Source organism: Coffea eugenioides, chromosome 9 (genome assembly GCF_003713205.1).
Source record: "Coffea eugenioides isolate CCC68of chromosome 9, Ceug_1.0, whole genome shotgun sequence".
In the NCBI taxonomy this organism is placed as follows: domain Eukaryota; kingdom Viridiplantae; phylum Streptophyta; class Magnoliopsida; order Gentianales; family Rubiaceae; genus Coffea; species Coffea eugenioides.
In genome coordinates this window covers 11,012,673-11,036,417 of record NC_040043.1, presented here as the reverse complement: position 1 = coordinate 11,036,417, position 23,745 = coordinate 11,012,673, and the positions used below count along the sequence as shown (strand labels likewise).

Sequence of the window (23,745 nt, the reverse complement as noted above, 5' to 3'; positions counted from 1 at the left end):
AAGGTATGACGCCCTTTTGTGTGTTAGATCTTCCTATTGCTTTATACAAAGGTAAGAGGCACTGTATTTCTCATTTTATTTCTAATTTTATTTCTTATTCTCGTATCTCTCTATCATATTTTTCTTTTGTTGTTTAACTTGATTCTATATCCCTTCCTAAGTCTATTACCTATGCTCTCAATCATCTTGTTTGGAGATTAGTTATGCAAGAAGAGATTTTTGCTTTGGAGAAAATAGTACTTGGGATCTTGTCCTTATTCTTTCCGGTAAGCCTGTTGTTGGTTGTAAATGGGTGTACACTATAAAGTGCAGCCTAATGGTTCTATTGATAGATTGAAAGCTCGTCTAGTAGTTAAAAGATATACTCAGGTGTATGGAATAGACTATTTAGAGACATTTTCTCCTATTGCAAAGATTACCTCTGTTTGTTTTCTTATCTCTTTGGCAGCAACTTATAATTGGCCATTGCATTAGTTGGAGATCAAAAATACACTTTTACATGGAGATTTGGAAGAAGAGGTAAACATGAAACAACCTCTAGGATTTGTTGTTTAGGAGGAGAATTAGTTATTGGTTTGTCGTCTGAAAAATCCTTATATAAATTGAAATAGTCTCCTAGGGCTTAGTTTGATTGGTTTAGTAGTGTTGTCATGGAACTTGGTGTGACAAGATGTGGAGTAGACCACTCTGTGTTTTATTGGCATTCTAATGTTGGTAAGATTTTATTAGCTATTTATATGGATGATATTGTGATTACAGGTGATGATGTTGTGGGGATCTAGAAGTTTAAGTCGCAATCTCCAAGCAAACTTTCAGACAAAGGATTTAGGTCACTTACAATATTTTTTGGGTATTGAGATAGCTCAGTCTAAATATGAATTTTATTTATGTCAAAGAAAATATATACTCGATATGTTGAATGAAATTGGAATGTTAGATTGCCAACTTGTAGATACTCCTATGGATCATAATGTGAAATTAGTAGGAGATCAAGGTGCATTACTAGATGATCTTGGACAATATCAAAGACTTGTGGGTAAATTAAATTATCTCACACTGCAACGAGACCTGACATTGCGTTTGTAGTGAGTGTTGTGAGCCAATTTCTTCAGACCCTTCCTATTAGTCATTGGGATGCTGTTATACAAATTATCAGGTATCTTAAGAATGCTCTTGGAAAAGGGTTACTATATCAAAATCATGGACACATTGAAATTGAAGGATATAGTGATGTATATTGGGTTGGTTCTACCTTAGATCGAAGATTAACTACAGGATATTGTGTGTTTGTTGGTGGTAATTTAGTGTCGTGGGAGAGTAAGAAGCAAACAGCTGTTTCTAGGACAACTGCAGAATCTGAATATTGTGCTATGGCTCACACTGTGTGTGAGTTGATTTGGTTGAAAAGCATGTTACTTGAAATTGGGTTTGAGCATAAATAGCCTATGAATTTAGTGTGTGATAATCAAGCGGCTGTTCAAATTGCATCTAATCCAGTGTTTCATGAAAGGACAAAATATATTGACGTTGATTGTCATTTCATTAGAGAGAAATTGCTTGATGGAGTCATCAAGACATCTTATTTAGCATCCATAGATCAATTGGTTGATTTGTTTACTAAGAATTTAGAAGGGTTTAGGGTGAAATACATTTGTAACAAGTTGGGCACTCATGATATTTATGCTCCAACTTGAAGGGGAGTATTAAAAGAATATAAGTACTCTTGTATATAATAAATTAGTAAGAGTATTCTTGTAAATAATTTGTTGGGTTTGTACTACTATAAATACTAATTGGTCACTCATAATACGTGAGTTAGATATTTTTCTCCCAAAATACATGTTATCAGAGGCCATTAAGAATTCAGACCAATTGCACTTTGCAGCTCAATCTATAAAATTCTAACCAAAATCTTGATGAATAGATCGAGATATCATATCTTATATCCCCCTACCAATCTAGCTTCATCCTTGGGAAGACTAGCACAGATCATCTTGGTTCAAGAAGCCATGCTTATTATTAGGAAGAAATTTGGTGCTAGTGGTTCATGTGCTATCAAGATTGATGTTGAGAAAGCCTATGGCAAATTGGATTGGCACTTTATTAGACAAGGAGACCCTATCACCCCTTATCTTTTCTTACTTTGAATGGAGTTCCTCTCACAAAAAATAATGGAATCTGTACAAAAGAGGAATTGGAAACCCCTTGCTTTTGGTCACAACTGCCCATCCCTTTCCCATTGCCTCTTTGTAGACGATGTTCTACTCTTCCGCAGAACTGATGAGAAATCCATTGCAGTAATAAGGGAGTCCTCAGTTGTATTTAGCCAAAGGTCTGGATTGAACATTACTCGGGATAAATCTAAAATCCTGTTCTACCCTAATATAACCCCTGAAAAATGAGAGTCCATTTCTTTCTTTTTAAACATTAAGGAATCTAATAACTTTGGCTCCCACTTGGGATTTCCTCTCTCCAAAAACAGATCCCTAAAAGGAAATTTCAATTTATTCAGGATAAAGTTCATAATAAATTAAAGGGATGGAAGGCAACTATGCTCTCCTTTGCAAGGTGCAAAGTTATAGATCGACAAACTATAGCTTCTATACCTGTGTATTATTTGCAGTATGCAGTTGACCCTGAAGGCATTCGTAATATTATTAATAGGAACAGAAGAACTTCTTATGGGGATCCATAAGGGAGAAAAGGAAACTTCACCTAGGTAATTGGGATTTGGTGACTACTCCTAAGAAGAGAAGGATTGGGTCTCAAACAAATAGCATTGATTAACACTTTTTCCTTAGCAAAAGTTTGCTGGTAGCTTACAACTAATCAACATACACCTTGGGTGCAAGTTCTTTCAAGAAAATATGTGGGCAGGGATTTAACTCTTAGCCATGACTGGTTAACCTTAAGCAAGGATAGAGGATCTATTGATCTCTTAGGGATGAAAAATGGCATTGATCTCTTTAATCAGGGTATCACCAAGCTAGTTAGGGATGGGGCATCTACCAAGGTCTGGGAATGGTTGTCCAACTCCTCTCTTAGATCCTTAATCCAAGGACCTCTACTCCTTGATGAAGAAAGCCTTCTTGTCAAAGATCTCTTTGAGGTATAAGGGACTTGGATCATTGATAGAATTTCCTTCTTTTTTCTAGATTCTATTAGTCAAGCTATTCAAGCTATCCCTAGATAAACCTATCAGCCAAAGATCTACTTAAATGGGCTCCTTCTAGTAATTGTATGTTAAGTACCAAATCTGCTTGCAGGTCACATATATTAGGAAATTATGCTATAGTGAGCTGAGGTAGTGACAAACAATTAACCCGAGAGATTCCTTAGTAAGAGTAGTTTCACTTCATTTTCTTATATGTTTGTAAGTTTAGATTTACTTTATTGAATTAGTGAGCTTCTAAATAACGAAAGAGCTCGAATAGCGTTAGTAATCAACCCCTAATACTCTATATTCAAACATGACTTGTATACTTACAAAAAATCGTGTGTAAGGTATTTAGAAATTTAAATGTAAAATTTGACTATGGATTGAGGTCACTTTTGTATTCATATCTCGCACTCATGAAAAGTGATGTAAAGTTAACATTTAAAAAATGAAGGACGAAACTATTTATTTAGCGAAATGTGAGGAACATTTTAAAGGATTTTCCTTTGTTATTAATTATCTTATTATTCAATTTAATACTTTTCACTATTAACTCTTTATCTAATTGAAGTGAAAATCTAATTGCGTTTTTCATAAGGTTTCTATCTTTCTTTCTAACAATTTTTTCTTTTTTTTAACAAATTGTGAATTTTTCTTTTTATCCATACCTTGCTTAGTGTAGTTTTTATTATTACATAGGTAAGTTCATTGACTTTGCTTGAAATTAGATAATCATTCATGAGAAAATGGATTGCTGCATCTTTTATATTTAATAAAAAATAAAAGGGTAAATTATATATAATCGCTTATGATTTTACATAATGCCAGATGATTCCCCTAAGATTTTAAAATAGCCACATAACCTGCTATAGTTTTATACTAAAAATACGTGTGAGGAAATCATAATATTTAACAAGAAAAATGGTTTCTAGTGACAAGCCATTTTCATCACAAAAAAATAAAAAGTTGTCACTGATAAGTTTTATTGACAACTTTTTAATCGTCACAAAGTCGTCACTGAAGGTCCGTCGGTAAAAGTATACAGTGACAACCTTAAAAGTCGTCAATGAATGGTACTGTTTTGCGACAACTGGTGTTGTCAGTAATTGTTGTAATTTTAGTGATGACATAGTAGTTTGTCAATGATGTACAAAGCAATGTAGTCACTAAAACTAATCCATAGTGTCAACTGGTATAAACTAATTACTGACAACTTTTGTTGTCACTAAACAATTTTCAATTCCATAACAATAGGTGGTTGTCAATGGAGAAATCTGATTCAGTGACAACACTTTACCACCATCAAATTTGATGATTTTCCTGCTAAATTATATCTTAAAAATGAAAAAAAAATGACAATGCTTGACAATTAACAAATGAAGGCATCCATTACATTACGAAATGCCAAAATATCATTTTAAGCATTCGAATATCATAATCAAGTTCAACAATACCCTACAAATAGTTTGATAAGTGGTATTTGGCCTAAATTTCACATATAAGTCAAGACAGTTTTACAAAACAAATCCAAGTCCCCAAAAAAAAGTGTTGTCAAAACATTTCTTGAGCATAAGATTTTCTCTATAGTTCTTGAGTCAATTAACAACTCTTGCTGCTGATCTTCCAAAAATCTATATATGATGAGCAACATATCTGCAGTGAAGTACTTCAATTATTAGTAGGTGATAAGAAAAACTTGAGACAAGAAAGAGAACTTAAGAATTTGCAAGAAAATAAGCTAAATCATTTCTTTTAAGTATCATCTAGACAGTGACTAAATAAGAGCAAAGTAAGAGATAAAGCACTAGAACTTCCGACAAACAACTGGGTATAGATATAAGAATGAGATTGTACTAATCCAACCGTATAAATTCAGTAACTTCCCTAAAGTTTTGCAAACTTTTTTCAAGTAAATATCAAAGAGAACAAACCCAACATTGCTGACCATAGCACCCTCTCAAGCATCAAAATTGATGGAAGCTTCAGTCCTAGCAGCAAGATAGCAACCAAAAACAATATGATTCTAATCAGAGGTTAACCTTCAGAACTGCTTTTGAATTTATCTAGTAATTCAAAAGCCAAACCTAAAACTGCTACTAAGGTTTAGCCAAATTTGAAATTTTGATTGATACAAAGTTACAAACATTTCTTTGTCTCTGCCAAGAATGGCTTAGCACAGTATTGCTACCACTTGTTGTTTATTGATCCTCAATAATTATCACTAATTCTTTGGAACTAACCAATACATCTGATTTTTACCAAGGTGTTTTAAAGTATTGGAAATTAAGGGAAAAAATAAACAAATGGTTTTACTACTGTTCGCCCAATAAAGATAGCCTTATCATCTCCGACCTGATCTTGGATTGCTTATATGACTTTTGCATCATTATGAATGTTGATCAACTCTTGCAAAATATTTGAAGCTCGCTAATTCCAGAACAACAAATCACAAACGAACCATTATTAATATAAAAAAGACAGACTTGACAGACTTGCACCAAAGCAAATGAAAGTTTAAAGTTAAAAATATTGGTTATTTTAGGTTCACTGATTTGAAGGCTAGTTTTCAAAGCATTGCATTAGATCAGAAACCTGCTCAATCTAACATGCACATTAATCAAGAAGAAAGTCAATTGATAGGAACATCTAAGTAACTTTTCTTTGAGACATACATTTAATATTGAATCTGAAAAAAAAATTCTGTTGGCTAACATACTTGACAAAACATAGAACTTTGGATTATACTGAAGAGACATGATAACAAGTATGTAATTCTCACACTCTTTTTTGGATACTTAAAGTAACTTAGACAAATATGAAAACAAAGATTCTCATTCAAACTCAAAATGAAAAGCAGCCCAAATTCACTAGTTCTGAAAATAAATGAAGAGAGTAAATTATGTCCAAAACAGAACAACAGATTAATGGTGGCAAAATGTGCAACAACACATGAATGGTGGCAAAACAAAAGGCTATCTATTGATATACGAATTGATCAGTTTCAGAGAGAGATACATCCAGATGCTATCACTAAAAAGGCTTTTACTCATTTAGATAGCTCCTTATGTATTTTTGCATTACAATCTGAAACATATAGTACAACTGCAATCAATACTATTAGCTTAAAGAAAAGGTTTTGCAAGAAAAAAAGCTTAGCAGTAGCAGTTCGAACCCTCAGCAGCTTGCTATGTGAGAAGGATGTAGCAGACAATAACCCTTCATTTTTTGGCTCATTCCCAACCAATGCACTTATTGACTCAATTGGAGACAACCTATCTGAATCATTTCCAATCCTTTTGCAGTTTAAAAAAAAGTTCATCCATCAAAATGGAATACTAAAAACTTATAACAGAGAGACAATAAAAATAGATATCAATGACTGGTAAAAAAAAAAAAAAGAAGGGGTTTTTTTATTATCGAAAGTTAGGCCAATGCTAATCATTTCCAAAACAGAAGCAACGCAAGAAAATAACCCAAAAATAATGAAATTGAAGTTCACCTCAGGAAATTTCCCTTCCTCTCCAAAAAAGGTACAAGAAAGATAGTAGCAGCTGCATAGACCTAGACAATGAAGAAATCCAAAATTATTTAAGGAAAATGATAAAGTTGAACGAAGAAAAAAGAAAGGCCAAAATTTTTACCTGAATGATAAAAGATCCAACTCCACCTGCACAACCTAGAACAAGAAGTGATTTACCAGCTGAAAGCCCAGCGCTTTCAAGTCCCCCATACGCTATTTCAACGGCAACAGGAAGGCTAGCTGCCTCGGCAAAACTCAAATTCTTGGGCTTCGAAGCTAGTACCTTCTCCTCCACTGTAGGTATTCCTCCAGTGACCCACATCCCTTTGGGTACAAACATGCTCGTGAATGTCTCCGAATACTTCATCCCCCACCTTGAATTCCTTGACCAAAAAAATTTTGCAAAAAAAATTAGGGCAAATTTTGCAAATTTTTGCAGAATGAGATGATTAAATCCATGACTCAAATTAGCCACCAAAAAAATTTTGCAAAAAAATATTTGGGGAAAAAATTTAGGCAAATTAATTGGGGAAAAATTAGAGAAACAAGTAGAGACATGAGAGGACCTACCTGAGCATTGACCTTGTAGAACTAGAGGACGGCAAGCTTGACCTTCTTCTTCTTGTACTTGATCTTCTTGGGCTTGTGTAGGTCTTTTTCTTGCACTTCTTGACGCCACCACGAAGGCGGAGGATGAGGTGGAGGGTGGACTCCTTGTGACGACCCCACCGTACCCAAAGGCGTACCAAAGGGCTTAGCAGGCCGTCTGCCTAGCTCGCGCCAGGACTCGAAATCAAAAATTAATAACAACTATTCACACCCAAACGGTTACTATACACATTATATACATGCTCAAAAGTTCACTATGTACATCACATACAGCAGCAAAAATGTTCTATATACAATTCAAAAGTAGAAGTCCGAACTACTGCTTCATGCCATCACTACAACTATGACCATAAGGTGGACCCTAAGGTGGGTCCGAACACTTATCACTATTACTATTACACGCCTATCAACTGCCCAAAGAAAGGTATTAAACCTAACTAAACTAGTCAAACTCCCACAAGTGGTCCCCGCGTCGACCCCTGAAAGGAAAACAAAAAGAAGGGGTAAGCTAAACGCTTAGTAAGTACGCAGGGGTAAAAGCGTAAATTTTACATAGTAGGAGCAATTAAAGTCACATAGCACCCAGTTATAAGCGAAATAATAACACATATGTAGGATACAGATTGGCTTCAAAGCCAAGTAGTTTGTCATGATTGACCACCTGCCGACACTCCGTCGACCGCAAATTATGGTCCGTAGAGCTCCACTTGTCAACCCGCCATCCACCTTAGCACCCACACTGGCCAGTCACCCACACACACATAATAGCTCGAGCAAAGTTGGTTCATGCACACAGGTTCACATATTTGGTTCACACAAACCAATTCACATAGTTAATTAACCTAATGATCTCAAGTCTAAGTTAGACTAGCTCCGACCAGGCCCCTGCCGGCTCGATTAGTCCAACTAGGTTCTGAGATCGGGCCCCATACATATCACATGTCACACATATCACAAATGTCACGCCGAGCTACAAGCTCTAGGGGTTTAGTCTTAACAGCATGTCATTGGCACAAATCAAGCACAAGTACAGGTACATTTTAGGGTTTAGGTCGAGTGTGATAAAGTACACGCTCGCCTAAAGTCCCTTTCATTTAAAGCATAACACATAAGGGCGTTGACTTAGACACATAGCCCTAGATACTTACAAAAATACAAAACGAGTAAGATAAGGAACTAGACGTCGTGGGGTCCGCTAGTGGGTCCCAGTTGCTCCGTCAAGCCCACCGCTGTCTGCAATAGTAAATTGTATCACATTAGGCTAAAAACGGCTAAAACGGCTAACATATAGCAGATTACAAGCAAAACGGCTAAAACGGCACGCGCGCGCGTAGAAACGACCCAACGGAAACGGAAACGGTTAGCGACAACGGAAACGGCCGTTTGTGAGAAAAGGCAGATTTGATACTTGTTCCCATTTTGCTCATAAGTTGAGCTACGAATATCGGATTAAGGCGTATGAGACGCCATTTCGAAGCTTAAAGAATGAACAACAATTGTTACGAAGACATCCAGAACTGAAACTGGAAGCTTTCGTCCCAAAAGAACCAAACAAAGTCATCCACGGAATCTGACCCATGCACAAATGGTCAGTTTTGAGGTGCAAACTGTTTTCTATGCTACACATGGCCAAATGAGTTGAAAATTGGCAGTTAGATAGCTCATTCCAAATGGAACAACTTTCATGAAGGCCGACAACCCAAATTCTGAACGGAAACTGGTCATCAAGACCAAAACAGATTTGACCAGAATATGGTCATTTTCTCGGACAAGCCAACTTTGAACGGCTATAGCTCAGGCTACACAACTCCGTTTGAGGTGTACTTTATACCGTTTCGACGCTGAAACTAAGAGTTACATTTCTTATGAAGGCGACAAGACCCAATTCGCATGGCATCTAGACGAACCAGATACGGTCAGAATGCCTACCAGAATTGAATTGGAATCAGAGAGTTGTGCACAGTAGACTTGTACTAACCATATCCCAGGCCACATGAATCGGATGGGTCTGAAACTTTGCAGGTCTACAGAACACTTCTAGGGCTACAAGTTTTGTGTTTTGGTCACAAGCTCAAACAGCTTGTAACTTGGTCAAAATTCGAAGGCAAAGGTTCAGTTCTAAACTGTCCTGTTTGGCTATTTCGCAAGAATAACGCGCGCAATCGCGTGGGACGAATTCGCATAAAATATGTAAGCTTCTAAGGCAATTTTATTCCATTCTAACACATACACCACACTCTCTCACTGCCCTACCAAGACTCCCGAAATGCCTTCACACGAACAGCCCCTAACCCCCACTCCAAACCAACCAAATTAACATCTCACACAACCCATTTGCAAGCCAATAATATCAATCAAACATGAACCAACACCAAACTACAACAACTCTAATTTCTTTTCCTCTTGGCCGGTTATCATGCAATCAAATTTAATCAAATTTAAGCCATGAAACTTCTCCATAATCAAGCCAATAACCAAACTCAACCACCAAGATAATCAAAGCCACAAGAAACCCTAAGTTCCATAGCCATGGCCAAAACCTAAAGGTGCATATTTCCTTCAAAGTAAACCATGAAATTTCATATACAACCACCAAGAATCATCTCCAATACATTAACCAAGACAATAACATCAAGTCACAACAAATTCAAAGGCTACAAGCCTTAATCATCCAAGAGGGTTTCATAAGAGGTTCTTACCTTGAACAAGGAAGAAGGATAAGGCCAAGACAACCTCTACCAAGCCTCAAGTAGAGCTAGCAAGCCTCAAACTTCAAGATGGAAGCTTCAAATGCAAGAAGGAAGCAAGAAACAAGTCACGGTTCTTCTTCTTCTTCTTTTTCTCTTCACGGTTCTCTTCCCTTTTCTCTCTCTCTCTCACGGTTCTTTTCCCCTTTTCTTTCCTTTGTTGTTTTAACTCTAAGACTTATGCTTCTATGGTCTCTTATGTCTTAAGATTATAAGACATCACAACTTCCAACACTATAGATATTTTGAAGTCTTGGCCAATCACAAGAAAGTATGCTAATTGCCTTTAAGTCCTTGCTTCCATGATTTCTTACTTTCTCAATTCTTACCCAACTAACTTTCCTTTTCTTTCAAATTACTCCATAGAGCATATAATTAACCTAGGCTAAAACTCCTAATCACACTTAGCAATTGCACTAATCACCCTTAAACCTTACTTACCTATTCCATACCAATCTTTATCACACTTAAAATCCAACAAGTAAACACTTCCATGTCACACCTAGAATTAGGGTATAATTCCAACTTAATCATTCTAATTCACCACTTAACTAGAGTTTTTCCTTGATTAGGGTTTTCTACCCTTTTAAACCCACTTAACCCTGTATAATACTATACAAAAACATACATACACCTATCTAATACACATCCAAACATTCAATTGCCTTAGAATTGACTAACCAGGGTTTCGCTTAAAAATTTTCAATTTTTGCACAATTAGGGTTTCTCAAGTTCCCAAATAGGGATTTTCGCATTATTCGGAATAAAATTTACTCTAAAATTCATTATTTTCACATAAAAATCATATTTTAGGACAACCGGGTCTCACACTCCTTCTGGATGTTGTAATCGGCTATGGTGCAGCCGTCCTCCAGCTACTTGTAGACAAAGATGCGGCATTGCTGGTCTGGGGGATGCCCTCCTTGTCTTGGATTTTGGCCTTGACATTATCGATGGTGTTAGAAGACTCCACCTCAAGGGTGATGGTCTTCCCCGTCAGGGTTTTCATGAATATATGCATCTTTGACGACGGCGGCTGCTCCCTTCGTTGCTGCTACGGTTTTGGAAAATGAATAAATGGGGTTGAGAATAAAGGAGTTCACTGAGGGATTTAGAGTGTGAAGAGTACTAAAGACATCTGGATCTGGGGAGGGTCTGTTTGGATTAAGAGGTTTTCAAAAAAAAATTTCAAATTTTGTTTTGCTTGCATCATACACACAATTTCCAACCACCTTTTTATCTCACATACATCACATCACAAAAAGTGCTACAGTAATTATCTCAAATAAATATTTCAAATAATCTTCAATCCAAACAAACCCACTAGTGTGGTTCCTTGTATAGTACCTGTGCCACTTTTTTTCATTTTTAGTTTGAACACATTTCTGGTACTAGTCAATCAAGACAATCCAAGTCAATTTTTAGCTTCAATTTTTATTTATATTTACTAATGTATTTCTAATCACTACTTCTTAACATATTTATTAAAAAATTATAATGGATGAAAAATTTTTGTTAAATTCAAAGAACTGGTAAATGTACTCTTTTTCAAGTTGTAATAGTTTATATAGTTGTTCTAACTAGAAACTTTCATTAATTTTTTCCAGTTAAAAACCTATTATTATTTGAGTAACTATGACTAGTTTAATAAATAACCAAATTTAAAAAAAATTAAATTAATATTGAGGCTCACAATTAAATAAATGCATTGGAGATGTTCAAGTTAGTGATGATACTATGTTGTCACTAACTACGCTATAGTTGTCAAAGAAAGAGGTAGAATTACTGACAACTTTTATCAAGTTGTCACTATCGTATAACTCGTGCCTTCCAAGTCCCATGGCGCGAAGTAGTTTTGTGATGACAATTAAGGGTCATCACTGAAAACTTAGCTGCTTTGAGTCAATTGTGACAACCTTGAATGTCGTGACTAAACAACCTCATTTTGTGACGACTTTTTGTCATCACTAGGAAATGTTGTCACTAATGACCTTTTTTCTTGTAGTATTGTATAAATATCTACTTTTCCCCCTTTGTGATTTTTGTATTTATCCACATAATCTCCTCATGGTTTTGTACAAGGTGGTTAAGTCGTCATTTGATTTGGCATTTAAGTAAGGGCATTACTGATATTTTAACTAATGACATTACAAAGACTATTTTCGTTAAATTTTCAATGTACATGAAGTTATAAGGGAGTGAAGTAAATATTTTGAAACGTTTGGAGGATCGTATGATAATAGATGAAACCACATGGGGGTTATCAGTAATTTACCCAAAACAAAATTAATATGTAGTTCTAGGTGTATAATCATTATACGCATTTTATAACTATCTCAAAGAATACTTGTTAAATTCTTTCTATGCATTAAAGTACTATTCAATCTATATTACTAACATTATAACAAATTCAAGTATATTTGTTTAAGAAAAATAATTTGGTCGTTAAACATTTAGAATATAACAATTTTTTATAATGAATTCGTAAGAATATTGTGATACTTTTTTTTTTTTTGGGAGAAAAAGCAGATTCAATACCAAGATGTTGGAAGGCACGTTTGAACTACTAGTTTATGGATAGAGTTTGTGCCTTCTCTGAAGACGAGGGAATGGTAGCAAGATTGAGCATTGACCGAGCGATAGACAGACGAGAAATTCTTTTTGGAAAGAGTCGTGTTGACAATGAGTTATTCGTGCGTCTTAGTTCTTACACAGCTTTACAACTACTCAAAAGAAAAAAAATTAAAAAATAAAAAGATCTGGTGATTGATGCAGGAGCCAAAAAACTAGTTAGGATTATCTGTCATATTTTACAAAAGGAATACTGAAAAACTTGTCGAACCAATCTAAATTGGATTTTGGATATCGACAAATTGAAATTCACTAAAACCAATATATATCCAAACTCTAGTACGTGTTAAAACATTTTGAGAATGAATTTCTTTGGGATGGGTACAGCACTGAACTAGGATGGTTCTGCTCTACTTCAAACTAGGGTAGGAAATGAGCCTAACTTCATTTGCTTGTGCACTATGATATCCTTTCCTTTTCTGCTTCATTCTTTCTTTCTGAAAGAGGCTGGTCTCCCAACTCTTTGCACTCAGTTACTTCTCTTACTCACCCCAGGCTGGCTTTTAATATCTCCTTCCTAACTAAGATCGCCAGAATTCCAATCCATCACTCTTCAACTCTCAACTTCTGCTTTTCGATCCTATAGATATATAGCCTACCTCGTTTTCTACTTTGGTTAGCTTTGTGCCTGGTTTAGCCTTCAAGTCTTTAATTGGAAAATGTAGGAGAACTTCAAAATAGTGGGACTTTTGTTTTATGTCAATTATGTGTAATTATTTGTTTGTGAATGGGCATGACTCTTGTAACTCTTCATTTGTTTGTTGAAGTGAACGAGGGATTTGTTCTCTTTATTGTTCAGACATAGCACCCTATATAGCTAACTATCAAATGGTTACAACAACAAAAAGTTCACTATTCTTTCTCCTCTACAATAAGCACTCTGAAAAATATTCTGACAATCCTACAAATATTGAGTGCTCAAAGGTTTGCCCATGTTGGTGTAATATGTTGTCAAATAGGGGCTGTGTATATCCTAGAGCGTTAATTTTTAGAACCCTTTTGCATACTAATTGTAGGGATGAATTAAATCTTAAAGATAGTGACATCCACAACGTACCTTAAAACCATTGTTCTCATATTTTTCTAACACAAAATTGTTATTTACTTTTTTTTTTTCGTAACGATAGATGTTCTATAACCTATTCTAGCCTAATCTAAGGGAAGGGGTAAAGGGAATGGTCAACTAAGACCAGCCATATATTGTGGCAAATTTTTGTGGGAGGCGGGGGTTGAACCCCTGACCTCCAGCATCACCATTAAGGTGATGACCACCGGACCAAATGGCCAGTGGCACAAAATTGTTATTTACTTGGTTTTGAAGTTTAAACGCGTGTTGGTTAAACATGTGTCGGCTGAAGGTGTGCAAAATTTGTCTCATATTTGTCTCACATGTTTCTAAATTGGTTAGTGCGTTAACACGTGCAATGCAGGTATTTTTTACTACTTAAAACAGATATGGATACATTATTGAATATACCTTGGTTTCCAACCTGGCTCACACTTTGATCAAGATGCGATTTTCATGCCCCACGAGTAACACAAACTTGTGCACACGGTAAACATCAGAGTTTTGTCAATTTGAATTTTTTGAGCTGGCAATCACGAATTCAAAATAATTAACTTTAACTTATTCAATAATTCATGGGCCTCAAATTATATACTATTTCTTTTCCCTATTTTGTTTTGATGCGGAACATTTCACTTTCCTCACGTTTAAAACTTTGCATCTTTGCAATAGGACATTTCCCCCTCCCCACATTGAGAATTTTCCTTGCAAAATTCATTACTATCCCAACTATCTACTTAGACATGCTCTCCACCTTTAGAACTTTGTAGCCTTGCGTGACATTTCCATGTGTAGTCGGGCCTAGTGCAAAGACCAAGCGAGAAACGCCCAATACCATTTGTAGTGCTTCTTGCATTTCCTTGTGTAGCCACTCAATATGGGCTCCAAAGTCTGGTCATTTACAAGAAGTGGGGGCTCTGGTCATTTACAAGAATTGACTCTTGTAATTTGATGGTGTCGGTAAAACAGTTTCTCACATTGTAGAGATAGCGACGTCCATATCTTGTGTTTTTATTTACTGGCCTTGAATGTGTGGGTTAAAAATGAGTGGTGCTCATAGTGTACACATCGGGAACGTGGGAATTTTGAATATGATATTTAAGTAAGAGCGGTGGTAGGCAGCAATTTTGGTCAGTTTCTTTCACCTACCTTACTGGCAACATCCTGCCAGTCAAATGAAGCTGCCGACAGCGGAAGCAATGATGGTTGCTCACAACCGTCCTGCATGAATTACCTACTTCATAAGTGTGGGGAAATCGCTTGATAATTGTACGAAAATGGAGGGACAAAAAAGCAAGCATCATTCATTCATACTGTAGGTTGTATCATTTGTTTGATGTACAATATTTATCATTAAAAATAATAAATAAAGAGCACGCATAATACATTTTTTTTTTTTACTATTAGCACTGTTTAGACTAATTTCATTTTCCACTCCCGAAATTGTATCTTATTTTTACTTTATATCATGAATTTTAATTTTGAACAATTTGTATATTTAACTTTTTAGATTTGTCCCACTTAAACCCAATTGATAGCAGCATTAGTAAAACTAAAGGAATAGAGAAGTGTACATGCAACTTATACTTCAGCCACGAGATAGTAGTAGTATATTACTACCATCTCACAATCCCTATCAGTTGGGCAAAAGAGGTCTTATGTGTACGAACAGTTAGTTTTGCTATTGTTGTCACTAAGTAGATTGAAGGGAGACAAATATGAGAAATTAGGATATAAACTATCCAAAGTTAAAATTTAAATTGCAAAGTGAGAATAAGTTACAAAATTAGAAAAGCAAAAGTGAAGTTATTCCCAAATGTATAGGTAAGTATCTAAGTTCGGGATAATTGTATACTAATACTAATGACAATTCCATCAAGATCGTGACAATTCCATCACGATCGATATGGAACAGCAACGATTGCAATCGCAACTGAGACCACGACTTTAAACCATGTTCTGAGATCTCAAATATCTCATTAAGATGATTTCATGGTAATTTATAAATATTAAGTTGTTTACATCCTACATATCTTTGTTTTATTAGTTTTCTTCCCCACGCCATAGGAATATAACCCGTATACATGCCAGCATTTGATAAAAAAGATTTCTCTTCTATTGCTAATGCAGCCACTCCATAATTGGTTCTCTAAACCGGCCAAATTTCTTGTATAGGGCTCCAGTTTCAACCGTCAAAAACTTCATTAGTGAAACGAGGTAGAAGATGGGTGAATTCTTTTATGATGAAAAAAAAAAGTCATTCTACAACTGGGACGATTTTTGAACGTTGTTCTATACAAATGGGGTCTTCGTATTCCGGGAATGCGAGCTCGCTGACCTCGCATTCCTGGAATGCGAGCTCAATGCCAGCTCACCGAGCTCGCATTCCGCGAATGCGAGCTCACCGTATACCAAGAAAAGCCAATAGGAAATACTGTAGTAGGAATAGTAATAGCGGGGGAGGTATGGTACAGGTAAAGTAACAGAGATAGAGAAGAAAAGTAAAAGCAAGAAGAGAGGGCAGAGAGGAGGCAGGCAGCAGTAACATTTCAAAAACCCGTACAATCTTCTCATGATCCAGCCACGCTACTGTTGTGTTCTTCAGTCACCAACTCTTATAAAGCTTACACCAAAAAACAAACAAAAATAATCCATAATTTTATTTTATTTTTGATAGTACTTACTCCTACTACTATAACCATGATAACCATAACCATTTGGTTTTCACCTTTTAGTTGGGCCATCATCCTTAGCAGGATTACTACTTGCAACTCTTGAGAGCCTTTGAGCCCTTTTCCTTTTACCACTCGACATTAAAAGTCATATTATATTATTAACAAGAGGAGAAGACCCCCAGCCACGACAAAAGAGAGAAAAAAAAAAAAAAAGAAACCAAGGACCGCTTCTTTAGTTTATGGACCCCCAGCCATAAAGGCAGCATAGTTGCTGCAGTAGCAGCAGATGCAACAGAGAGGTGCACTGGAGAGCTCAATAAGTAGAGCTCAATAGAGCTGAGCTCGTATTCCCCAAATGCGAAGACCCTCCTACGGAATGTCTCATCAAAATCACCTCTTTTGTAGAATTTTTTTAAAATTCATCACAAAATTGGAAATTTTTCGGTAGAAGATAGACTTCCTTGTGTGACTCGTCGAAGCAGCACAAAATGATCTCCTGACAATTGCTAGTTAGTTTGTAACTAATCAGATAACTACAGAGTATTATCGAATATATAGCTGTAGTTAGTCTTGTTCAGTTGAATCATAGTTAGCCATCTCGGTTGAGTCATAATCAGAACGGAGGGATCAGTACAATATTGATTCCTGAATCATGAATAATTCTATATCTGTGGTGACTCGCTCTGACTCGATCGATATTGGTCGATTCGAATCCGTGATGCATGAAATCGGACAAAATATCCAAGTCAATTCGGAGTCGATATGAATTTTTTTTTCAAATTATGCCTTTTATGCTATTTTTTATTTTTAATAATTTTTTCAGACTTTTAAAATTTTTTTATATATTATAATGTGCTTATTACTTGATATCCAACCCATATACAGGCGATGGATGTGGAACAATTGCGACAGCGACGCGGCCACAGCCCACAACAAGAACCATGAGTTGAATGGAAACTCCTATAAATTTATATCAAAACACAATGTATCCAACTCACACAATCCCATTTTAACAAGTACTCTAGCATAGTTTTTGATTCACATCCTCCCCAAATGGGTATTTGTAATGGTGAATTGATTAGCCAAATTTCAAACCCTGATAGTCCTCTAGACATTGAGGAGTTCAGAAGGCAAGGCCACATGATCATAGATTTCCTTGCTGATTATTATCAAAATATTGAAAAATATCCCGTAAGAAGCCAAGTAGATCCAGGGTACCTTAAGAGCCGTTTGGCAGATTCGGCTCCATATCACCCTGAATCCATTGAAACAATTCTTAATGATGTTGAAAAAGATATTCTTCCAGGCATTACACATTGGCAAAGTCCTACTCATTTTGCTCTTTTCCCTTGTTCAATGAGCATCCCTGGATTTCTTGGCGAAGTTCTCAGCACTGGCTTCGGTACCGTTGGGTTTAACTGGATGTCATCCCCGGCTGCAACTGAGTTGGAGAATGTTGTCATGGATTGGTTTGGAAAAATGCTGAACCTTCCGAGTTCATTCTTGTTTAGTGGTGGTGGAGGAGGTGTACTGCAAGGTACAACATGTGAGGCCATGGTAGCCACCCTTACTGCCGCCAGGGATCAGATGCTTAGAAAAATTGGAAAAGCAAATATTGGAAAGCTGGTTGTTTATGCATCAGATCAAACACATTTTTCTGTCCAAAAGGCTGCACAAATTGCTGGGATAAATTCGAACAATTTTCGTGTCATCCAAACGACAAAATCCACCAATTTTGGGCTCTCTTCAGATTCATTGCATTCTGCAATCAATGCAGATATTGATGCTGGTTTAGTCCCACTTTTCTTATGTGCCACAGTTGGGACAACCGTAGCAACTGCTGTGGATCCATTACGATCGATCTGTGGGCTTGCTAAGCAGCATGAGATTTGGGTTCATGTTGATGCTGCATATGCAGGCAGTGCATGTATATGTCCAGAGTTTCAACATTTTCTTGATGGAATTGATGGTGCAAATTCTTTCAGTCTTAATGCACACAAATGGTTCTTTACCACCCTGGATTGCTGCTGCCTTTGGGTTCAGGATCCCAATGCCCTTATAAAAGCCTTGTCGACAAAGCCTGATTACTTGAAGAACCAGGCCACTGACTCTAATAGAGTGGTGGACTACAAAGATTGGCAGATAGCATTAAGTCGCAGATTCAGAGCTTTGAAGCTTTGGCTTGTCTTAAGAAGTTATGGCATCGTTAACCTCCAAAAATTCATAAGAAACCATGTCAAAATGGCCAAACATTTCGAAGGGCTGATAGCAAAGAATAACAATTTCGAAGTTGTTATTCCTAGGAATTTTTCTGTGGTATGTTTTAGGCTTTCTCCATTTGCATTAACTGGAAACCAAAAGATCATGTCAAGTGAGGAAGATTTGAACGAGATCAACCGCAAACTTTTGGAATCCATCAATTCATCTGGTCGTGTTTACATGACTCATGGTATGATTGGAGGAGTATATACCATCAGGTTCGCTGTTGGGGCATCTCTAACTGACTACAGGCATGTTGAGTTGGCCTGGAAAGCGATACAAGAACATGCTGATACATTGCTCAATGATCTCTGTGTTTAGATGAATTTCCTGCTCTTCACTACCTTATTTCAACCTCCTATTTTAATAATGTTTCCACCTAATCTCATTGTCCTGGAAACATATTTTTATTGTTATTTTCAGTAACTTGGGCTATGTTCATTGCATGTAATGCAACGGATTTGTCAATAATAAATTTTTTTTTTTTTGTGTGTTGATTAATCGCCTCAAAGTGTTCAAGATTTCTGCATTTTGAAAAAAGAAGAGAATGTACTAAACTTTTGTGCTTTGATAAACTACTTAAAAGGTGTACTAGGTTGATATTATGTGCAATAGAATCTTAAAAAACCTGTTGGATGCTTATATGTCAGAGATTTAGACTTGTTTAGACACAGTTTTTTAACAAATTCAACCTTTTTAAGTGCAAGCCTTTAAACCACTGGACCAATGGCTTAGTGGCCACAGGAGGGGCTTAAGTCCTTTCTTGGGCTGTAGGTGAGGGTTCAAACATCACTTGCAGCGAAAAAAACTAAGGGTTGTGCCATAGCACTCCCTTGGTCTAGTTGGGTCTGTATACCCACTAACCTCCTACCACAGTCTTCTTAGGTGAGGTCCCAAACATCTCATGCAGATGATAATTTATAAATAGAAAGTTGCTTAGATCCTATATATAGTTGTTTTATTAGTTTTCTTTTCCAAATCATAGGAATATATTACACATGCCTGCATTTGATGAAAAGATTTCTCTGTTAATGCTAATGCAGCCACTCCATAATTGATTCTATAAACCTGCCCTATTTCTTGTATACTGCTCCACTAACTATCCTCCAAGAATACCGTCAAAGTAAAGAAATAATGCAATTAGTGCCCTCGAAAGTTTTAAAAGATCTAATCAAAAGAACAAAACAAGACCAAATCCTAAAGAGATTTCTTTTTTCTACGGAGGAAGGAAAAGTCCACATATCAGAACAAAGTCCCTTGAGTTGGCCGAAATGGTAGAGTTGGCGTCATGTCTTCCTATTATCCCGAATTCGAATCTCTCTTGAGACATATGTCTGTGACATAGGGTTTGTCTAATACATCTTATCCCTCCATGTGGTTGGCAGGTTAATATGGAATGGAGTTTATCTAATGCACACTCTCGAGTAGCAGTTGCGAATTCTCTCGTCAACCGATCATAACAAAGTGCAGGACTCTGTCCTAGTAAGTAATTACTGCCAAGGAACGAATGTGGGAATGAAATTTGGAGATCATAGATGCAGATCTTGGTGGGTTCTACCGATATAGTAGTTTATTTTGAATTTTGGACAGTTTGGTGTGTGGCCTCCTAGAACACAGGAGAAATGTGCTTCATTGAAGAGAGAGAAGCTCTCACAAAAGGACAGAGAGTTTGTGTGCATCTGTCTCCAATAATTAGTTCTGGTGCCAACCGTGTTCCAGTTGATGCCCTGAAAAGTTGACAATTTTACCATATATCAAATCAATATGACAATTTTACCGTGTTCCAGTGGATATGTCAAATCAAAGGTTGCTTCTACGGTGGAAAGTAGGATGAACTTCGGACAAGGGGCAGGTGCAATAGTTTGTTGCGGTCTATGCATTTTTTAACAGCGCGTAATATTTTTTGCATGTCACGTAACCTTTTTTATATACGGAATAATTTTAGAACAAATTTTTATAAGTCCCACATATGATATGAAAATCGAGTTACATGCTGTAATCTGAACCACATAAATTTCTAAAGTCACATCCTGACCTTCAGGAACGATTGTACCGTTCCTGCCCCATTTCCGATGAACTTCCCACCATAGGCTGAATGCCTACTAGAAGTACAAGTCAGCATGAGCATCTTTTTACGTGTTTTTGGGACCCAATTGAGGGAAGGTAACTGGCAGAGGCTGTTATCATCTTAAGGGGGCTAACGGCAAATACCAATATAAACTGTTGGGTCGTGAAATGAATAAAGAATGTCCCAAACAGGACAGTAAGAGTCATTTTATTAATTTATGATATGAATAGAATCAAACGATTATATAGGATTTTCAAAAAATTATTATTTTATTATTTTATCAAAATTATTAATTTAACTTGTTAAGCAAGTCGAAATCAAAAAATTTTTTTTAAATTGAAGTTATTAATTCATCGAGTACTAATTTATAGAGGTTTTACTGGTCATTTGTGAAATTAGCATTTATGAAAATTAGTTTATGTCATGAATATTTATGATATGGTAATTTTTTACAGTAGTTGGTTATTTGGTACTTGATTTCAATTGGATAATTACTAACATAACTTAAGTTCTTATTTAAAAATAGAAAATAGAAGGGTATGTAACTAACTAATTAACAAAGCTACCCTTGAAGCCATAATTTTTTATTTGAGAGAAAATAATTAAATACTCTAAATAGTAAGGATATAAATGAAAGTTTAGAAAATATTAAATGTGTGTTGACACGACACGATAGTGCTTCCATCCTTTGACTTGATAATTTACGTAGATAGTATAGAAATGGTCAAATCTTTCCTCTATTAATAATAGATACACTAGTCGCGTTGATGCATTTTTTTTTTTTTCCGAAACGATATTAGCCATATATTAATCATCAACTAACCTTTACACTTGGAGCAAAGGCCCCTAATTCTATACAAAAGTGCTCAATAGCACAGAGGATTTATCCATTCCTCATCATGCAATATGCCTAAGGCATACTCCCCAACTGTAGTACTAACATGATTATCAATTTTAGATATATTACCAAAAGAGCACATTTGAAACAGCACTTTCAAGCTAAGAATATCCTCCACAAGAGTATGCAGCTTGATATTTGATGCACTCCCCGCGCTAATTTGCTGATGCAGGTGTTTGTTGCAGCTTTGGATCTTGACTTTTCTCCAACCTCTGACAGCCAATTTACACATAGCTATCTTGATAGCCTCGGCCTCGTCCAATTGAGTACAATTGTAACTTCTTTCATTAATAGCCCAGGCTGCAACAATCGCATCACCTTCAGTCATAGCAGTTACACCTATTCCAACCTTATTGCTGTTTAGTTTGCTCAGAGCAGCAACCTTAACTTTGATCACCTCTGCATTCTCTGATTCTATTCTTTGCATTTGGTAAGCATCTGTTTCTGCTGTGCTCGCTTTCTCCTGCTGTTTGTAGGCTTCGCTGAACTCCATCCATTCCTCTTGAGCTTTCTGGATAGTAGCCAAGGCATGTCTTTGTTTGTTGTTGAATTCCCATTCATTTCTGCTTTTCCATACTTGCCACAAGATGTTAACTGTTAGCGCAAGGTGTTCTTCACCATCCTGCCTCGATTTGGCTCCAGTAATTTCAGTCCACCAGGCCTTAAAACAGCCTTGTTTGTCCTTTGCACCCCCCCATTGTACTGGTGCAATCTGCCAAACCTGCTTAGCCTGACTGCAGTTCAGCAACACATGTTCCACCGTCTCTTCCCCTTCACCACATGCTTTACAGATGGGATCTCCTTTCTTAGACCTACTAAAGATGACTTCCTTGACTGGGAGTGCATTATTAATGCATTTCCACATGAAGGTCTTTAGTTTCTGTTTGATGTTTAGTTTCCATAGGCAAGACCACATCTGGTCGCGTTGATGCATCACATGTACAAATTTTCAAATTAAATTCAAATTTAGATTACATGCCATGTATCACATGCTCAAAATTTAAATTCAATTCTAATCTGAGTTTTGAGTCAGTGGATTCGAATGACTCATTTAAATGTAAACGCATATTAAAACTCAATTATTCATGGGGTTAAGTAAATCCACTAAGTATTTTTAAAATTTGTTATACACATTTACTATTACTGTATTTTCTTTTAATTTTCCCCTTCTCTTTCTTTCTTCTTATTTTGAAAATTAAGGAATCTTTTCAATTGTTGTGTAAATGATTTCTCATGTTAATACACAAATCCATTTTAACTCTTGTAATATTTCATCAACTGAAACTCGTCACAATTACCATTTATATTATGGTACAAATTTTCATTGGATCTTTTCTTTTTGATTTGGATAAAAAATTTATTTGCTAAATTAATGTTTTTATTTTTTTATTTTAATAAAATATTATTACTTACGTTTAAACAATATACGAGAACCTTTTTTTTTCCCTTTGTAGATCAGATGGTAGTGTATATATGATAATTTATCATTCAAAATGCATAATAGGCAGAATAGGACCATAAGGTTGAGGCCCAAGAATTACAGATCTTAGATTCAAATTCCTCTACCCACCCACTATTTCTTAAATCCTACCTCTTCTCTATTAAATTTTTTTAAATGTAGGGACTTAACTCTTACATGCATAAGCAAAATCTAATTTTCATCCAATTTCTAATTAAATATTTATTCATAATACTAACAACTTATTGCTTTCGTCAGTTGTTCATATACCATGTCTTCCTAGTCGAGGGAATCTGGAAATTCTGATGCAATTAATAACTTTTTTGCTTCATGAAATACTCCTCTCATTTCATTTTCCATTTCTCTAAGATTATGTGATTTATATACAAAATGTCATGCGAGAGTAGGATAAACTTACATGTATATATAAGCGTGTGTGTGTCTATATATATATATGCTGATGATAAGTCAAACAATCCTAAGGCTCTAGCATTTAGAATACAAAGTTTTAATTTAAAGGCGCCATCATTTAAATTCCAAATTTTCAGTTTAGAGTCCGAATTTTCAATCTAAAGGCGTCAACATTTAAAATAAAAAATTTCGATCTAACCCGCAACTACCAAACTTCAAATTTTCATTGAGAAGGCGGCAACTAC

At 36.0% G+C, this 23,745-nt stretch overlaps 2 protein-coding genes across 2 annotated transcripts; one reads left to right on the top strand and one right to left on the bottom strand.

The window, feature by feature from the left end:
• Positions 1–17,347: 17,347 nt before the first annotated feature.
• Positions 17,348–19,165, top strand: LOC113783334 (tyrosine/DOPA decarboxylase 1-like). The gene has a single exon (XM_027329436.1). It carries the CDS (start codon positions 17,459–17,461, stop codon positions 18,983–18,985), a length of 1,527 nt encoding a protein of 508 aa, XP_027185237.1. The 5' UTR covers positions 17,348–17,458; the 3' UTR covers positions 18,986–19,165.
• A 2,433-nt stretch (positions 19,166–21,598) lies between these two features.
• Positions 21,599–22,495, bottom strand: LOC113782197. Its single transcript, XM_027328105.1, has one exon. It carries the CDS (start codon positions 22,493–22,495, stop codon positions 21,599–21,601), a length of 897 nt encoding a protein of 298 aa, XP_027183906.1.
• Positions 22,496–23,745: the final 1,250 nt, after the last annotated feature.